At 39.6% G+C, this 20,817-nt stretch overlaps 1 protein-coding gene across 1 annotated transcript in view; it reads right to left on the bottom strand.

The window, feature by feature from the left end:
- Positions 1-766: 766 nt before the first annotated feature.
- LDB3 (LIM domain binding 3) overlaps positions 767-20,817 on the bottom strand; it is a 263,258-nt gene continuing 243,207 nt past the window's right edge. The window contains exons 13-15 of the mRNA XM_073574869.1: positions 20,074-20,194; positions 11,760-11,875; positions 767-6,883 (exon numbers count right to left, since the gene is read on the bottom strand). Of these exons, the coding sequence (XP_073430970.1) occupies positions 6,794-6,883; positions 11,760-11,875; positions 20,074-20,194 (327 nt within the window). The 3' untranslated portion in view covers positions 767-6,793. The remainder of the gene's footprint in view (positions 6,884-11,759; positions 11,876-20,073; positions 20,195-20,817) is intronic.

Raw genomic sequence — 20,817 nt, forward strand, 5'->3', positions numbered from 1 at the left:
AGCATAGTTTACATAGTTTATGCTTGGAGAGTAATATTTTGATAATTGTACAGCAAACTAATTCTTACTCTAGTGCACCGTGTCCCAAATTTGCTAACAACCCAACTGAAGTGGACCATCCTGAAAATTCTGGAAGACTATGTTTCTGCCTTTTAGATGGTCATTGGCCCATCATACCAACTGGAACCCATTTATCAAGTCACTTGGCTTACATGGAAAGCAAGTAGAAATTCAATGGTGTTAACTAATTGTATGCGTGAATTGGACTCTAGTCTATCAGTGTTCAGGTCTATCTAATGGATATGGTACTACAAGGAAAGGTCCTTTTCTGCTGACTTAAGGGCATGTCACACTAAGAGATATCGCTAGCAATATCGCTATAACTAGTGACGTTATAGCGATATTGCTAGCGATATCTCTGTGTCTGTTACTTACCAGCGACCCGCTCCCCCGCTGGTTATCGCTGATCGCGCGAGAACGTTCAGGACTGTTTCTCATCGTCAGCTTCCTGTGGCGCTTCCTGCTGTGAGGACGAGCGACGCGTGGAGCCGGGCGGGAGGACGCAGGATCACCTGGTGTGACAGGTAAGTAGCGATCCCCGTCCCCAGCGATGTCGCTAGTGAGATCTGCCTATGTGGCAGCTCACTAGCGACCACTTAGCGATGTACCAGCGATCCTGACCGCGTCATATCGCTGGTCGGGATCGCTGGTACATCGCTAAGTGTGACAGTACCTTTACTCACGGCCTGCACTCTACATCTGATGAGAACACTGCCTTTATCTCCTAAGTATTTAAATTAGAAATGTCATTCTCGCATGTTATCCCCAACTCTAAATCTACTAAATAATTTGCACACACATAAATAAATCACAAAAATATTTTTCACAATCTTAAATTCTCTATCTCTGTTCACTAACAGGCACTCATTGTGCATCTTCTCTTGTATATATATTTATGTAACAGTCATCATCAGTTTTTTGCAGATACAATTGTTTTATTAGTATAGCAACAAACTACAAAAAAAATATAACAAATCTAAACTGTCTTGGAAAATCCAAGGCAGCCAATGTCAAAGCCTAACTACTTCATCAATCCTTTGGTCTAAACTACATGCGTAATTTCTAGCAGCAAGATCCAGAAAATGCTTCTAATCAATTTCTTGTTTTTGCAACTTAATTATCGTCTTTGACAGATGAGTGGAGTCGTTCGCAGTTCCAGAATTAAACCTGGTCAGCTCTGACGACGTCTGGCATGATTTTGCTACTAGGATAAACTACTCATATAGCTTACCTAGGTATTACTATGCATTGCAGTGCACACCCATTAAACTTCAAATGACACTCAAACCAGCTAGTAAATTAAAATAATTAAAATTAATAAAAACTAATCATATTAAAATAATTAAAATTAATAAAAACTAATCATTGTGAAAGCAGTTTTCAAAAAAACAGATTTCTCATGTTTGTTGGAATTTAAAAAATCCAACCGTGCTTTCCTCCCCATAACCTGAATCGAAATACAGTGTAAACACTAAAAAGCAAGACTATGTGTGCTCGCTATAGAGTGGAGATTCTAAATACTAACTAGCCGTCACCGTCACTAGAAAATCATTCTATATACTTTATAAAGAAATGCCTATAAATAGGTTAAATTATAGTGTCTATTATAAAATTGACAAGCAAGCAATGTATATGCAATCACCATCTGCTGTTTATTAAAAAAAAAGCGGAGAGGTGCCTCGTGAAAATCATGTGAATGAGGTCCCCTCTTCGCTATAGAGCATTTGATCAACATACATCCTGGGATAGGACAGTTCGTGGCTCGATGCAATTCGTTTTTAGAATTTAGCATAAACCTCAATTTGTTCTAGATTGGCACTAAAAAGCTTTGGGGACCCTAAGCAGACATAGTCAGTGTTTGCTGGGGTGTCAAGAGCTCAACTGACTCTTTGGGGGCACTCTTCAGCCACATGCAAATATTACATTATCCTCATTGTCAAATGTGTATATGCTTCAATATAATAATAAGCTAGATAGTTTATTGAATGAATGATGAGATACTTCCTTTGTACTTTGTATGTATGTAGTGAACCAAGTATATTGGGCCAACTGCTGCTCATAGAGAGGGTTGAGGGTCCACGCGTGCATAACGGCCCAATGAGAGATTCGCCTGTTCCCCTGAAGGCCAGATTGCGCCTACATACAGTGTCCCATGAGTGGACCTAAAAGAAGAGAGCCTCTGTGTAAGAACAGTATATGGGCCCTTTGCAATCCAGTAGCTCATAATGCACAATTCAGCTGCTTTGATGGTAGAAGTGTATGCCATTACCTCTTGGGTACATGTGCAGCTGCGCAGGTAGCACCAATGGTATGTCTGCCCATGTATGTCTGCCCCTGTAGAATGACCCACCTATACATGACTCCCCAACACTCTGGACCCATTTTTATGCTCCTGGTAAATATAAAAAATGTAGACATTTATGTCATGAATGCTCAGGTGATTGCAGTCTTTGCAATGCAAGCTCATTCTGTAAAACATAGAGCTTAGAGCTACTAGCGCCATCACACGTGACTAATTCCATTTCAGTATTACAATCTTTCTGCCATTCATTCCTCTCATATGTATACTTGCATTATTTCCACACTTCAGTACTAAACACTTTGCTCTATCATTACCATGTGTAAATATCTAGGCTTCTAGGGGATTGTCCATGGATATAATCCTGGATGCTGTATATACAGTATCTGCAGCATATAAATGGCATATGCTCAGTGTCTATGGATAAAATCCTGAATACTGTATATATCTGCAATATATAAAGGGTATATGCTCAATGTCTATGGATATAATCCTGGATACTGTATATATCTGCAATATATAAAGGGTATATGCTCAATGTCTATGGATCTAATCTGGATACTGTATATATCTGCAGTATATATAGGGTATATGCTCAATGTCTATGGATATAATCCTGGATACTGTATATATCTGCAATATATAAAGGGTATATGCTCAATGTCTATGGATCTAATCTGGATACTGTATATATCTGCAGTATATAAAGGGTATATGCTCAATGTCTATGGATATAATCCTGGATACTGTATATATCTGCAATATATAAAGGGTATATGCTCAATGTCTATGGATATAATCCTGTTTACTGTATATATCTGCAATATATAAAGGGTATATGCTCAATGTCTATGGATCTAATCTGGATACTGTATATATCTGCAGTATATAAAGGTTATATGCTCAATGTCTATGGATATAATCCTGGATACTGTATATATCTGCAGTATATATAGGGTATATGCTCAATGTCTATGGATATAATCCTGAATATTGTACATATCTGCAGTATATATAGGGTATATGCTCAATGTCTATGGATATAATCCTGGATGCTGTGTATATCTGCAGTATATAAAAGGTATATGCTCAATGTTTATGGATATCCTGGATACTGTATATATCAGCAGTACATATAAGGTGTACACTACTGTTCAAAAGTTTAGGGTCACTTTGAAATTTCCTTATTTTTGAAAGAAAAGCACAGTTTTTTCCAATGAAGCTAACATTAAATGATTCAGAAATACACTCTATACATTGTAAATGTGGTAAATGACTATTCTAGCTGCAAACATCTGGTTTGTAATGCAATTTCTTCATAGGTGTATAGAGGCCCATTTCCAACAACCATCACTCCAGTGTTCTTATGGTACTTTGTGTTTGCTAACTGTGTAAGGAGGCTAATGGATGATTAGAATACCCTTGAAAACCCTTGTGCAAGTATGGTAGCACAGCTGAAAACAGTTTGGCTGATTAGGGAAGCTATAAACCTGACCTTCCTTTGAGCTAGTTGAGAATCTGGAGCATTACATTTGTTGGTGAAGCAGAAGTCCAGCATGGGTGATATACATAAAAAATAACTTTTATTCCATTTTCATTAAAAGCACATAAGTCCAAAATTCATCTTTATATCCAGAGATATCCAGTTATTTTTTATGGATATCACCCATGCTGGACTTCTGCTTCACCTTCATACTACTTGCAGCACTGCATGATCCACACGGTGGGATGGGAGAGGAGGTGAGATGATCTTTCTTGATTCTTTTTCATTACATTTGTTGGTTCCATTAAACTCTCAAAATGGCCGGAAAAAATGAACTTTCATGTGAAACTCGACAGTCTATTCTTGTTCTTCGAAATGAAGGCTATTCCATGCGAGAAATTGCCAAGAAACTGAAGATTTCCTACAATGGTGTGTACTACTCCTTTCAGAGGAGAGCACAAACAGGCTCTAACCAGAGTAGAAAGAGAAGTGGGAGGCCCCGCTGCACAACTGAGCAACAAGACAAGTACATTAGAGTCTGTAGTTTGAGAAATAGAAGCCTCACAGGTCCTCAACTGGCAGCTTCATTAAATATTACATGCAAAACACCAGTGTCAACATCTACAGTGAAGAGGTGACTACAGGATGCTGACCTTCAGGGCAGAGTGACAAAAAAGCCATATCTGAGACAGGTTAATAAAAGGAAAATATTAATATGGGGAAATGAACACAGACATTGGACAGAGGAAGCTTTGAAAAAAGTGTTATGGACAGACGAATCCAAGTTTGAGGTGTTTGGATCACACAGAAGAACATTTGTGAGACCCAGAACAACTGAAAAGATGCTGGAAGAGTGCTTGATGCCATCTGTCAAGAATGGTGGAGGTAATGTGATGGTCTGGGGTTGCTTTGGTGCTGGTAAAGTGGGAGATTTGTACAAGGTAAAAGCAATTTTGAATAAGGAAGGCTATCACTCCATTTTGCAATGCCATGCCATACCCTGTGGACAACGCTTGATTGGAGCCAATTTCATCCTACAAGAGGATAATGACCCAAAGCACACCTCCAAATTATGCAAGAACTATTTAGGGAAGAAGCAGGCAGCTGGTATTCTCTCTGTAATGGAGTGGCCGGTGCAGTCACCAGATCTCATCCCCATTGAGCTGTTGTGGGAGCAGCTTGACCGTATGGTACGCAAAAAGTGCCCATCAAGCCAAACCAACTTGTGGGAGGGGCTTCTGGAAGCATGGGGTGAAATTTCTCCAAATTACCTCAGCAAATTAACTGCTAGAATGCCTAAGGTCTGCAATGCTGTAATTGCTACAAAGGGAGTATTCTTTGACAAAAGCAAAGTTTGAAGGAGAAAATTATTATTTCAAATAAAAATCTTTTTTTCGAACCTTGTCAATGTCTGGACTAGATTTTAAATTCATTTGGCAACTCATCTGATTAATAAAAGTATGAGTTTTCATGCAAAACACAAAATTGTCTGGGTGACCCCAAACTTTTGAACGGTAGTGTATGCTCAATGTCTATGGATATAATCCTGGATGCTGTATATATTTGAAGTATATATAGGATATATGCTCAATGTCTATGGATATAATCCTGGATATATATCTGCAGTATATATAGGATATGTGCTTAATGGCTATGAATATAATCCTGGATGCTGTATACATCTGCAGTATATATAGGATATGTGCTTAATGTCTATGAATATAATCTTGGATGCTGTATATATCTGCAGTATATATAGGATATGTGCTTAATGTCTATGGATATAATCCTGTATGCTGTATATATCTGCAGTATATATAGGATATATGCTCAACTTTTAGCATACTTTTTGTAAGACCCTTAATATTGTGATACATAATAGTGTTATATGTATTTCACTGTAACCACTATCCCAAGCCACAAAGACGTAATAATATTTAAACATTTATCCTACATGTACATATGGGTGATTGCTCTACAGTAACATCCTACTATTTTTGTAGATACTTTTTTCTTTTATGGCTTTTTTTCTGGATGAGTCTATTCTGTATCTTGGCTAATTCCCTCTGCTCAGGAAGGTGCCGGGGGACTCAGATATAAACAGTGGAGCAGCGCTTCCTTTTTTGGCCAGGGTGCACTTCATTTATTTTAAACCTCTATCCACGGCAGCTCTAAAAATACCATACATCTGGTTGCTTGGCACTCTGCTTATTTTTCTGCTCGGACTGTAGCTCTGTGTTCAATCTCACATCAGTATCATCAGAACAATAATCTCGTCACATACTTGTATTTAATAAACCTCTTTGGCGTCAGGACTATTTTTTGCAGCCCCATAGTGTATATCTTGGGCAGGGGATGTATACAAGGCCTTGGTTTAACACATTTTATGTAATCACTATCACTCTTGGACCCCACGTCTTGGGAAGGTCACCTAGTGAAGATGATATTCTGAGAATGTCATATGCCTGTGGCTAAATGGTGTCAATAAAATCCTTTTGTACTAATGGTCTAATCTTTGTTATGAGCTTTGCATATGAGCAAATTACTCTCTGGGACTTGGAAAGCTTGTTGTTTTGTTCAATGTGCATAAGGTTAATGTATAAACCAGCAAGGACTAATACTAAAGTGGGAAGGGAGGCCAAATACCATGCCCACAATATGAAAGGAACAAAACTTATTTAAACCTTGTTATTTCAAGGACTTTGTGCCCTTTTGATGTACGGTAATTTTCCTACCTATCATCACAAAAACCATCCCATTTTGATGGTCACATATTAAGTTATTTATAATCTTCTGTTTACATAAGTTTCTAAAATTTCATTTCTAATGTGTTGTTTTTTTCATATCTTGTTAGATTTCTGCTGCATTGTAGCATGCTTTAAAGTAAAAATTCGGTGTTTTGAACTTTTTTGGGAGTTGTCTGTCCCCGTCTTTACAAGTAATTAGAATTTTTAGACATTGATAGCGTGGGCATGTTTCTTGCACAAAGGCTTGTCCTTCTTGGAGTAGAATGGTTGGCCTTCCAAATTCACATGGCAAACCTAGAATATAAAAATAAAAAGTATTTTTTAAACAGTAAAACACATTTTTTTTCCATGTATTTTAATTTGCGGCCAATATATATACAGTACAGTTGTGCTCAAAAGTTTACATATCCCAGCAGAATTTTTGCTTTCTTGGCCTTTTTTCAGAGACTATGCATAACAAAGCCAAAACTATTTCTCAACTCATGGTTAGTGATTGGGTGAAGCCATTTAATATCAAACTACTGTGTTTTCTCTTTTTAAATCATAATTACAACCCAAAACATCCAAATGACCCTGATCAAAAGATCACGTACCCCATTTCTTAATACCGTGTATTGCCCACTTTAACATCAATGACAACTTGAAGTCTTTTGTGGTAGTTGTGGATAAGATTTTTTATTTTCTCAGATGGTAAAGCTGCCCACTCTTCTTTGCAAAAAGCCTCCAGTTCCTGTAAATTCCTGGGCTGTCTAGCATGAACTGCACGCTTGAGGTCGCCCCAGAGTGGCTCCAATGATATTGATGTCAGGAGACTGAGATGGCCACTCTAGAACCTTCACTTTGTTCTGCTGTAGCCAATGACAGGTTGACCTGGCCTTGTGGTTTGGATCATTGTTCCTAACATCCCATGCGCAGCTTCCTGGCTAATGATTGCAAATTTGCCTCCAGTATTTGCTGATAACATGCAGCATTCATCTTTCCTTCAACTCTGACCAAGTTTCCTGAGCCTTTGTAGCTCACACATCCCCAAAATATCAGCGATCCTCCTCCGTGCTGTATAGTAGGAATGGTGTTCCTTTCCTCATAGGCCTGTCTCCAAATGTAACGTTTATGGTTGTGGCCAAAAAGTTCAATTTTGGTCTCATCACTCCAAGTTACCTTGTTCCAGAAGTTTTGAGGCTTGTCTCTGTGCTGTTTTGCGTATTGTAGGCGAGATACTTTGTGGCATTTGTGCAGTAATGGCTTTCTTCTGGTGACTCGACCATGCAGCTCATTTTTCTTCAAGTGCCTCCTTATTGTGCATCTTGAAACAGCCACACCACTAGTTTTCAGAGAGTCCAGTATTTCAGCTGATGTTATTTGTGGATTTTTCTTTTCATCCCAAATAATTTTCCTGGCACTTGTGGATGAACTCTTTATTGGTCTACCTGACCGTGGTTTTCTTTTTACACAGCTCCTGATTTTCCATTTGTTAATCACAGTTTGAATGCTGATGACTGGCATTATCAATTCCTTGGATATCTTTTTGTATCCCTTTCCTGTTTTATACAGTTCAACTACCTTTTCCCACAGATCCGTTGACAATTATTTTGCTTTCCCCATGACTCACAATCCAGAAACGTCAGTGGCTGGATGAAAGATGCAAGAGTCTGTCTGGATCCCAGAAAATCATTCAGCTTTTATGCACACACACTGATTACAAGCAAACAGGTCACAGGTGAGGATGTTACCTTTAGTAGCCATTCAAACCCATTTGTGTCAACTTCTGTGCCTGTTAATATCAGGCCAAAATCACCACTTTTGATCAGGGTCATTTGGATGATTTGGGTTGTCATTATGATTTAAAAAAAGATAACACAGTAGTTTGACAATAAATGGCTTCACCCAACCACTAACCATGAGTGGAGAAAAAGTTTCGGTGTTATCATTCATATTCTCTGAAAAAAGGCCAAGAAAGTAAAAATTCCGCCAGTGTATGTAAACTTTTGAGCTCAACTGTATATAGGAAAGTTATTGATACTCATGATAAGTTGTCAATTGCTTAAAATTTACCATGTTAAAGTTACAATTTTTAGCTGCAATAAGTTTAAATTGTTTGTCAAAAGAATTGTCTGCTTTTTTTAAATTAATTTTCAGAAACGCTTTTTTGGACATTTTAAAGGGAACATGACAGCTGTTGTATGCAGCCCCATCCATGGACAGTATATAACAGACGCTAGCTGTATAATCTCAGCCAGGTATATTGGACTCTGAAACACTGCTCAATTTAGAAAAAAATATATTTTGAAAGCTGCCAGGCCTGACCGGCAGGAGAGACTAGTTGGACAGGCAGGTTCCTGGCAGTTGACTGACCAGTGTCACCCTATACACACATGCAGGGAGAGACCTGCCACTCCAAGGGAGGGGATGGGAAGAAGCAGCCAAGAACCGTCCTTTTTGACTAGTCTCCGGTACGGATCGGTCCCCTAGCAGCTTTTAAAGCATGTTCTTCTCTGAAACCCGCAGCGTTTCAAAGTCATTCATACATGGCTGAACTGATAAAGTCAGTGACTGTTATATGCTGCCCATGGGCATCATGTATCAACTATCAGGTTCCCTACAAGATATTAGAAAGGAGTCCTTCACTTAGGACTAATTATATCAGTAGCTCTCTGGAAATCCTAGCACATCCAAGTATCAAATCGATAGCTCATTGATTTTAATGGACATGAATTAACGATACATTTTCCCTGTGGTGGTGATGCTAAGGAATTTAATCCTTGCTGTCAGATTTCCCACCAGATTACAGTTAATGTTAGGGCTCCACGTATTCTCACACCCTGTAATCATCTTATTTTCAAAGAACCCTTAGGCTGTGTTCACACGTAGCGTTTTTTTGCGCTTTCACAGCGATTTTAAACGTGTGATTTTGCAGCGAAAATGCAAATAAAAGCATCCCATACAATCCTATGTGATTCCACACATGCTGTGCTAATGCTGCGGATTTTTCCGCGGCGGAATTGCATCGCGGAAAAATAGCATGTTCATTCTTTGTGCGGAATTGCGGGAAAATCCGCACACATAGGAATGCATTGTTCTGCTTACTTTCTGCATGTGACTATGCCCACCATGCGAAAGGTAAGCCGAACATTTGCGGATGGTACCCACGGTCTGGAGGAGAGGAGATTCTCCTCCAGGCTCTGGGTACCATTTCCCTGTAAAAAATAGAATTAAAATAAAAAAATCAACATATTCTCACCTTCCGACATCCCTCGCAGCGTCACCAGGCCTCAGCGATGCTCCCGGCAAGTCCCGTTCCCAGGGATGCCTTGCGATAATGACCACTACATGATCAAAGGTCATTGTCGCAAGGCATCACTGGGAACGGGACTTGCCGGGAGCATCGCAATGATCGGGAACGCTGCGTGGGACGCCTGAAGGTGAGAATAACACCAGTTTTTTTATTTTTATTATTTTTAACATTAGATCTTTTTACTATGGATGTCGCATAGGCAGCCTCAATAGTAAAAAGTTGGTCACAGTTGTCAGACACTATGTTTGGTGAGTGTGACCAACCTGTCCATCAGTTTTCCATGCGATGCTACAGATCGCTTTGAAAACGCTAGTATTCTGCAAGCTAATTACGCTTGCAAATCGCTAGTTTTTCCACGGGAAATAGGAGGGAATTTAAAATGTGCTTTTCTCGCATATTTCCCATGGAATGGAATTCCACACGTGTGCACATAGCCTTATAGTGCAGGCTTTTGATTTTTTTAAACACTTGCATTAGTGATTTTGTTGTGAACAGCAACATGGACTGCTCGTAGGCTATGCTGTCTCCTTTTTTCCATCATCAATATTATTCCCTCCCTTTACATTCCTACATGTAAAATCATAGGCGACAGCATTGACCACTGATGATCAATGTGGCTAATGGAAGGGCTATAATAAAGTATAATCACTACTATGTACTATGATCAATCTTCTGAGAACTGGAGTTACACTGTAGGTACATTTTTTATGCATATTGGGGAGCTGGTATTAAGGCTGTGCACTACAGTCCTCCAGAGGAAATAGGAGGGCATGATTCTACGGATTTTAGTAACAATCAAATGCCTTTCATTGTCATAAAAGTCTAGAAAACATCTCAGAAAATGTTTGATGGACTTCCATAATTTTTTTCATCAGTGAAAGGCAATAGTGAGGCAAAAAGGTTAGAGAAAAGGTTAATTCCGTGCTCCAGCTAAAATTCAGGAAAATCAACTCCAAGCCCTCTAAAATAACTAAAATAAAAAACAGGAACTCTCCCTCCATGGGTCCAGTACAGCTCCCCACTTCTGCTCATGTCTCAGTGTGTTGGTTGCGGCGGTTATGTCATGTTGACAGCACACATCACTGCTCTAGGCAATCGCTAATCTTGGTGGCTCATGTAAGCTATCTTCTTACAGTCGCTGAGTTCAGTGATTGACCCCAGTGGTAGTGCATGCTGTCAGTATGGCGGGGAGCCTGCGCTGGACCCAGGGAGGGTAAATACCGCCTCTGTTTATTATTTTAGGTGTTGCTGAGTGTTTCAGGTCCAGTTTCCTCCAAAGAGACACTCTGCTTCTGGTGATGGAGTTGTCTCCATAGTGTACATTGGATTTTAGCTGGAGTGTAAGATAATCTGTTAATTCTAAACATCCATTTACATTTCAGTCTTTAGCAAGAGGTATACATACGGTGGATTTTACAACATATATCTGGCTGCACCATACATTTTGGGGGTGGTGCATACATGCTTTACTAAAATTGCAGTAGCGAAAATCATTTCACATATATTGTCACTGGAATTCACAGAAAAAAAGAGATTTAGTTGCTTCAAAGGGTGGATCTAGCATCATGAGATGGTAGGGGTGGGGGAAGGTATAGTGACAAGATCAGAGCCTTCCCTGACTTAAGCACACTCATTGAGCTATTTTCCATAAAGAATCAATGTTTATTTAGCCAACAATTCAATTTGCGTCAAGAAAGGATATGTTTGACTTAAGTCTATAACCTGGTGCTAATATTGGTTTTGTACAGAGCAAGCTGCTGACTGACTCAATTTAAACCAATCATTTCATGAGACCAGGTTTTAGAAGAACATCCCTGTTCAATCAAATTTTTACCAAGGTTTAGATATGGTCTACTAACTGGTGATGAATGTACTCACAGCACAGATAAAGCAGGTATCGTGCCAAGTGTGTCCAAGGGCCTCAATGAATTTATCACCGGCTTCAACAGGAAAATCACATCCATGGCATTTTGTACTGAATAGAGCAACATAATCTGCAAAACACAAATACCGTAATTCACTATAATTCTATGACCTCAATGTGTGGTACAGTAACTAATAATTGATTAGAAATGTAATACTCCTATGCCCAGAAAGACAAATATAAAATGAATGGGCATCATCCTTTCTTTGAGCTCTGCATTGCACCATTCCTCTGGTTTTACTTTGGAAACTGAGTTGAAATCTGGAGCTAACATTCCCTTGGAAATTTCGAATGTTTCTACACGTTTTAAAACTCCAATCATTTCTGACAGTGTCTGAGACTCTAACATGGAGAGTGATAACACTCAGTCTAAAGCCCCCGTCACACATAGCGATCTCGCTAGCGAAATCGCTGCTGAGTCACAATTTTTGTGATGCAACAGCGATCTGACCAGCGAGATCGCTGCGTGTGACACCTATCAGCGACCGGCCCCCCTGCCGGTATCGCTGATCGTTGTTGGAAAGCCCTGGACATTTTTTTGATCGCTGTTCTCCGTCTGGCCAGCACGCAGCGCTGCGTGTGACAGGCGGGAGACCAGCGATCAGCTGGTAACTAAGGTAAACGCAGGGTATCTAAGCAGTGCGCTGTGCTTAGAAACCCTCTGTGTACCTTAGCTACCAGCGCGCTGATGCAGGGAGCTGGTAACCAAGGAACACATCGGGTTTCTAAGTGACGCACGCCCCTTAGATACCCGATGTGTACGTTAGTTACCAGCTCCCTGCATCAGCACGCTGGTAACTAAAGTACACAGCGATGCCGCGCTTTCGGCGTCGCTGGTGCTGATCGCTGGTGAAGCTGTCTGTTTCACAGCTCACCAGCGATCATGTAGCGACTCACCAGCGATCCTTACAAGTTGATATCATTGTCGGGATCGCTGGTGAGTCGCTATGTGTGACGGGGCCCTTACGTGTCCAGAAGGAACGTCAGAGTACAGAGTTCTAAGAACAAATGTTTCAAAATTGTTTGTAGATTCTTAATTTGCTTATACAATGAGAATTCCATAGTCCCCTTAAGAGAAAGGGGCTTATATAATATTTTTTTTTGTAAAAGTGCAAACTTAGTTACCTAACCTGCGTTCCTCTTTGGTTCTCCTTCAAGCCCACTGTTTCAAAATGGATTAGGAGGGCATGTGCTGGTTAGTGAAATTATCGGCTGTGCTTTCCTGCTCTACTCAATTACTCTGTGATAATATCTATTACAAGAATTAGTGCAGTAGTAGATCACCATTTTTCTCATACATACACTATTATTATTATTATTATTATTATTATTAATTGTTATAGCGCCATTTATTCCATGGCGCTTTACATGTAGGGAGGGGTATACATAAAAACAAGTACAATAATGTTGAACAATACAAGTCATAACTGGTACAGGAGGAGAGAGGACCCTGCCCGCGAAGGCTCACAATCTACAAGGGATGGGTGATAATACAGTAGGCGAGGGTAGAGCTGGTCATGCAGCGGTTTGGTCGATCGGTGGTTACTGCAGGTTATAGGCTTGTCGGAAGAGGTGGGTCTTCAGGCTCTTTTTGAAGGTTTCAATGGTAGGTGAGAGTCTGATATGTTGTGGTAGAGAGTTCCAGAGTAGGGGTGATGCGCGAGAGAAATCTTGTATGCGATTGTGGGAAGAGGAGATAAGAGGGGAGTAGAGAAGGAGATCTTGTGAGGATCGGAGGTTGCGTGCAGGAAAGTACCGGGAGACAAGGTCACAGATGTATGGAGGAGACAGGTTGTGGATGGCTTTGTATGTCATGGTTAGGGTTTGTACTGGAGTCTCTGGGCAATGGGGAGCCAGTGAAGGGATTGACAGAGGGGAGAAGCTGGGGAATAGCGGGGGGACAGGTGTATTAGTCGGGCAGCGGAGTTTAGAATAGATTGGAGGGGTGCGAGAGTGTTCGAGGGGAGGCCACTGAGCAGGAGGTTGCAGTAGTCAACTACTAGTAGCTTCTAGAAATTCTATTGGAAACATAATGTCATGGCTAAATATTGATATCAGCTCACCAGACAGTCACTGTAAACAGCCCACCTTGTCTTGTAAATAACTACGGGTATAAGATGTGTACGGCCTAAAATCAATGTTATTTGGCTGCTATATCTCATCTGTTGGAGTAAAAGCAAGAACTAAGGCAACAAAAAGTTTAACTTTTGGGACTTGTTTGTCGTCGTGACAACTTGTGCTTACAACGCAACCCCATTCACTAACATTGCCCTGAGATGTGAAAGCTACATAAGGCAATATTAGGCCATATGACGTGTGTTGTCGCTGAAGTTACTGTGAAGACTACTGTGTAGTCTCTGCCTTAGTGGAAAGCTGTATATGGCTGGACAATACTTTAAAACCCTTTTATCGGCATTACACATTTTCATTGGCACTATTTTACCTATTTTTGTTATGATGGCGTTGTGTGACTGACATAGAATAGAAATAGATGCCATTTCTGCTTTTGTTGCTGATACATTGAATGTGTATTTAGCTAGAAAATTGCCTCTGTCTTGCAGATTTAGCTAGAACAAGTGACTGGTTTCAGAGCTATTGTTTTCTTAATTTACATCTCCTCACCCTCAGGTCTGTCTTGACTTTCTTCACAATGTCAGAGAAGACTTTCACAGTAGATTGCTGTAGATTACTTAGCAAATGCAAAAGTTAAGTTAATCAAAATGCTGAGTGCAACCGGTGAGCTGTTAAGACTGGTTTCTTACAAAGGATTTCCTTAAACAGGATATAAAAGTGCCACCAATGGAAGACAAATGAAGAGTTGATATAAACAACAATGTGTAGATCTCTGGTATTATGACCATTAAAACACAAAGGCTTCAATTTGCATTTTTATACTCTAAAAACAGTACTGGATCAGAGTAACTTTCACATCAGAATTTCTGTATCTGAATTACTACGGCATGTCCAGATGACAGTCCAAACTAACAGATTCATAGGATCTAGGATGCAATCTGTTTGGGTCTGTAGTCTGAGGCTTGCAGTGAAAATACAGTGCAGAAAAAACAATAAATATGCACACATATTACTCTCTTGTGAAACAAGGCTTGGAGAAAGAAAACTTTTCTTAAGAAAGATGTACATCATAATATAGGTTAGTGTTTCCCAACTCCAGTCATCAAGAGCCACCAACAGGTCATGTTTTCAGGATTACCTTAGTATTGCACAGATGATGGAATTATTGCCTGTGGAGGTGATGCAATTATGACCTTGGCAATACTAAGGAAATCCTGAAAACATGACCTGTTGGTGACTCTTGAGGACTGGAGATGGGAAACACTGATATAGGTAAATGTTCTCTGGAGTAGGGTTTCCAAAGCTTTTTGTGAAGCTGTTGACTTCTGGGCCCAGTCAATGGCTGAAGTCCATGTTCTCTTAGATTGTTGATAACATTTAAGTATGGAGTAAGCAAAACAAAAGGTCAAATATTGTGCTTAATCAGATAACAGGGTAGGCTTGAGAAAGGCTTAAGCAGTAGAAGTAATTGGGGGTAAGAGGGATGCCTTAACACTGGTACCAGACTCTCAACTTAAGAATTATTACTTTAGAGCAGGGTTTCCCATCACATGGCTCACAGGCCCCTGAGTAGTGACTTACAGCTATTAGCTAAGTCCATGCATTAGCACTGAGTAGAGCAGACAAGTGTTGACAGAAAGAAGAGGAGAAGAAGACATGAAAAGGCTTTAGCATTGTGGCACTGCCCTTTTTTCCTCCTTGCTGATGACATCATCCCCCTTAACATTTATGTGACTCGCCTCCTGCTAGCTTGTTCCCATGCCGTCTCCCTCATTATTGGATGGTCACTTCGTTTCCTGCTCCGCTACTCTTCAGTATGGATATCACAGATGCACACACGACTCCCCATTGCTCCCCACACCTCACCTCTTTTACATTCTTCTCCAGTAAGAGGTTTTTTTTGTTGGAAGAAGACAGCTTATAAGGACCATTAAATGGTTAAATTTCAAATTATTTTTCTGGTTCCACTTCCTTCTGTATCGGGAGGTGAGTGTGGCACCATGAGTACAAAGATACTTGTATATATATGTCACCAGCAGTGTTCACCCCCTGATGCAGGAGTGGGTGGAGATGGAAAAATGGGAAAAATCCTTTAAACATGCATCTCATTTTCTTGTAAGTTTTACTCCGGTTGGAGAGTCTTAAAACATTATTTCGATGTAGAAGTGAGAGTCATTGGTGGCGTCACATCTAAACATATCTACTGGGACATATATGTAATTCCAGCCATTAGAATGGAGCCGGTGAGCGATACCTGTAGAATCTATGTGACCAGTGCTGCTTGCTCTTGATACAGAAATGAGTGAAGTTGGGATAACCCTTTAATGAATAGTTTCAGATATATCAATCCTTGGTCACATCACAGAGGGTGTTGGCTGTTTTATATATTGGGTACTCACAAGCAGTTGTCAGGAACAGAAATAATTCTGATGCCGGAAACTTAACTCCTGAGTTTCCACAGTCATAAGTGACTTTGGTATCTGAATAAATAGTCAGGGCAAGGCCTCAGACCTTTTCTTTGAGTTGTTTCCCATTTTTAATTTTTTTTCATACAGATTGTGTCTCTTGACCATCAGAATGTGGCTCTCAAGGAAAGGAAGGTTAGGGAACAATGTTCTAGAATATACATAGTTTAATAGCATATATTCTGTACTTGAATACATTGGACATATTTTTTTTCTACAATGCACAGGGCAATTAGTCAGAAAAAAAAATATTCCTTTCTGACTACTTGGATGACTTATGCTCATAAAGTTGGCTAGTAATGGACAAATTGTTTGGCTTAGCAAACCAATTTAAAAGAACATAAACAAAATAGAATTTGTTCAAACCCATTGATGGTCTAATGTGCATGTGGGTCTCCAAACTGTCTCCAAACAAAATAATTAGGGAAAAAGATTATAAGAGGAGTAAGGGGGTTGCCAGGCCTCGCACCCTATTAAGAAATATACAAACTGGATCAAAACTAGTTTACAAGGGTCATGCTACTATCTCATATGTATGGTCAACTTAAGTGTATAATAACAACATTGTCACTGTCACAATCCAATGAAGATAAGCAAATGAGAATCAGTTTTACACAATTCAAGAATGTTTGTCATGGAATGTAACGATCCCACCAGGGAGATGGTCAGCCGACAGCATGACACATACAATGTGATGGAAATGGGGAGAGGAAGACCCTACTGATAGGGAATGAGGGATGGGACACCTCCTGAACTCCAACGTGAGCCAGTCCCTGCACTCCCCTAGTGCCCTAAGTGGGTCCTTCCTCCTGCCGCCATCACGAACCTCGTCCCTCACTGTCACCTCACACTGCCCAGTGCACTAGCTATCTTCATTTTCACAACATTATCATCTACCTATTCCAAATTCTGAGTGAGAATCCTAGTTAAATCCTAAAAAGAGAAAGCTAAAATATTTGAATATTCATTTGATCGTTGGTAAGGACCTATACACATTTGATTATTCTCCCAAACTCAATAATTTTACTGTAATCAGTCACAGGTGTCTGGCAGTACCTTACTTCTTTCTATACATTAAAAAAATATATATGTTCACCTGACATTTATGTGTATTAGGGAGCCAGGAGAGATAGTTGAAAGACGAACAAGCTAACTTATATGGACATCTTTAAAGGGACTCTGTCAGCAAAGAATGACTGTTGAAACGAAATAGAGACACTCGGTGCTTAATGACGTGGATGGTCATTAAAATACAACTGCCCATCTGCTTGGTTTCCATCTACAGTGTCTCCACCCTTCATGGGGGTGGAGATACAGTCATATGTTAAAGTTTGGGCACCCCTATTAATGTTAACCTTTTTTCTTTATAACAATTTTAGTTTTTGCAACAGCTATTTCAGTTTCATATATCCAATAACTGATGGACTCAGTTATGTTTCTGGATTCAAATGAGGTTTATTGTACTAACAGAAAATGTGCAATCTGCATTTAAACAAAACTTGACTGGTGCAAAAGTATGGGCACCTCAACATAAAAGTGACATTAATATTTTGTAGATCCTCCTTTTGCAAAAATAACAGCCTCTAGTCGCTTCCTGTAGCTATTAATGAGTTCCTGGATCCTGGATGAAGGTATTTGTGACCATTCCTGTTTACAAAACAATTCCAGTTCAGTTAAGTTTGATGGTCGCCGAGCATGGAAAGCCCGCTTCAAATCATCCCACAGATGTTCAATGATATTCAGGTCTGGGGACTGGGATGGCCATTCCAGAACATTGTAATTGTTCCTCTGCATGAATGACTGAGTAGATTTGGAGCAGTGTTTTGGATCATTGTCTTGCTGAAATATCCATTCCCTGCGTAACTTCAACTTCGTCACTGATTCTTGCACATTATTGTCAAGAATCTGCTGATACTGAGTTGAATCCATGCGACCCTCAGCTTTAACAAGATTCCCGGTGCCGGCATTGGCCACACATCCCCAAAGCATGATGGAACCTCCACCAAATTTTACTGTGGGTAGCAAGTGTTTTTCTTGGAATGCTGTGTTTTTTAGCCTCCATGCATAACGCCTTTTTGTATGACCAAACAACTCAGTCTTTGTTTCATCAGTCCACAGGACCTTCTTCCAAAATGTAACTGGCTTGTCCAAATGTGCTTTTGCATACCTCAGGCGACTCTATTTGTGGCGTGCTTGCAGAAACGGCTTCTTTCGCATCACTCTCCCACACAGCTTCTCCTTGTGCAAAGTGCGCTGTATTGTTGACCGATGCACAGTGACACCATCTGCAGCAGGATGATGCTGCAGGTCTTTGGAGGTGGTCTGTGGATTGTCCTTGACTGTTCTCACCATTCTTCTTCTCTGCCTTTCTGATATTTTTCTTGGCCTGCCACTTCTGGGCTTAACAAGAACTGTACCTGTGTTCTTCCATTTCCTTACTATGTTCCTCACAGTGGAAACTGACAGGTTAAATCTCTGAGACAACTTTTTGTATCCTTCCCCTGAAAAGCTATGTTGAATAATCTTTGTTTTCAGATCATTTGAGAGTTGTTTTGAGGAGCCCATGATGCCACTCTTCATAGGAGAATCAAATAGGAGAACTACTTGCAAGTGGCCACCTTAAATACCTTTTCTCATGATTTGATACACCTGGCTATGAAGTTCAAAGCTCAGTGAGGTTACAAAACCAATTTAGTGCTTCAAGAAGTCAGTAAAAAGTAGTTAGGAGTGTTCAAATCAAGAAAATGATAAGGGTGCCCATACTTTTGCACCGGTCAAATTTTGTTTAAATGCAGATTGCACATTTTCTGTTAGTACAATAAACCTCATTTGAATCCAGAAATATAACTGAGTCCATCAGTTATTAGATATATGAAACTGAAATAGCTGTTGCAAAAACCAAAATTGTTATAAAGAAAAAAGGTTATCATTAATAGGGGTGCCCAAACTTTAACATATGACTGTAGATGGAAAATAAGCAGGTGGGAAGACGTATTTCAATGATTGGATCCATCGTGAAGCACCGAGTTGTGTAACTTAGTTTGAACAGTCATTCTATACTGACAGAGTCCCTGTAATTTCCTTGGCCACCATAATAAATGGAATGGGCTTCCTTTAATAAAAATAGCAATGCCCTTTCCTGCACATCCTATGAGAAATTGTTTTGCTCCAGACACTAAAAGCTGAATGCATTATTGTTACTGAAGCTTATAAGCATAAACTATAAGTTACTGCCTTTAACAATGTTGTTGATAAATAGCACACACTTTCCGTAACTCTTTATTTCATTCCATTATGGCTTACTGCTTCTTTTTTGTGTCACTATTTTGCATTCCAGTTTATTGGTAAATGGTAAAACTCATAAAAGTGCAAGCAATAGATCAGACTATATGCAATACCCTAATATATTTACTACCTTTAGTACATTAAATATCAAATTTGGTAGTAGAACTATACAATGTTAGAAACATTTTGGAATATGATGAGGCAAAGCAAAAATAAAATGGATAAAATAAAGTTTATATTGAATAATGGAGAATACACACTCTCTTTTTTTTGTCAAAGCTAAAATTGATGTTTTGTGTGGGCTCATTGAATTTTACTAGTTTTACATTTTTGGTGCCATGTTTAACCTTTTATTCTGCTTTTTCCTCATCCCAGTCCTACTTAATTGTTGAAAGATTGTAAAGCTTTGGAATCAAAAAGATTAGTTGTGCTCATGATAATTTACCTTTCTCACAATATGGCTCTCCATCCTCCATATGGAAGAGGCTATTACCAAATGGCTTTCTGCAGGCAGCACAGACAAAGCAAGTGGTGTGCCAGGTCTGCCTCAGAGCGTGCATCACTTCCTGAAAAGACAATAGTAAAAAAATGAGAAACTGGGGGAAATTATACATATAATGTAATGTTATCCTTGCAAAATTCATGCATGATTGACAGCTATTTGCTGATGCAAAGTGGACACTTTTTGCTTTGACTTTACCGGAGAGGTGGTCTTCTGTGAGCATTGACCTCTCTACTCAAAGAGAATCGCTCAGTAGGATCAGCTCTCTTAAGCCATCCATATGGAAATGTACATCACAAGAAGTTTAATAAATGATACCGTAATATCTGCAATTAGATGTTTTATTCAGGAGAAATCTGCATTTTTCTTAATATGTAAATGAGCTGTTCAGGACTATGGGCTGGAAACTGACCTGCATGAGAATCTGCCCCAGGGCTTATTTTAAACAAAAAGAGAGCAGACTGTCAGTCATTACATGTCTCATACTGTTAATGCCTCCTTTTATTTAAAATAATCTCTGGAAGCAAATTCTCATTCAGATCCGTATTCTGCACATAGATCTTAACAGCTCATTTACATATAAGAAAAAGGTGGATTTCTCTGGAACAAAGCATCGAATCATAGATATAAAGGTATAATTTTAGTCATCATCCTGTGAACTACATGTCCATATAGACGGCTTAGGAG

Source organism: Dendrobates tinctorius, unplaced genomic scaffold (genome assembly GCF_039654945.1).
Source record: "Dendrobates tinctorius isolate UK_male_01 unplaced genomic scaffold, ASM3965494v1 ptg000040l, whole genome shotgun sequence".
In the NCBI taxonomy this organism is placed as follows: domain Eukaryota; kingdom Metazoa; phylum Chordata; class Amphibia; order Anura; family Dendrobatidae; genus Dendrobates; species Dendrobates tinctorius.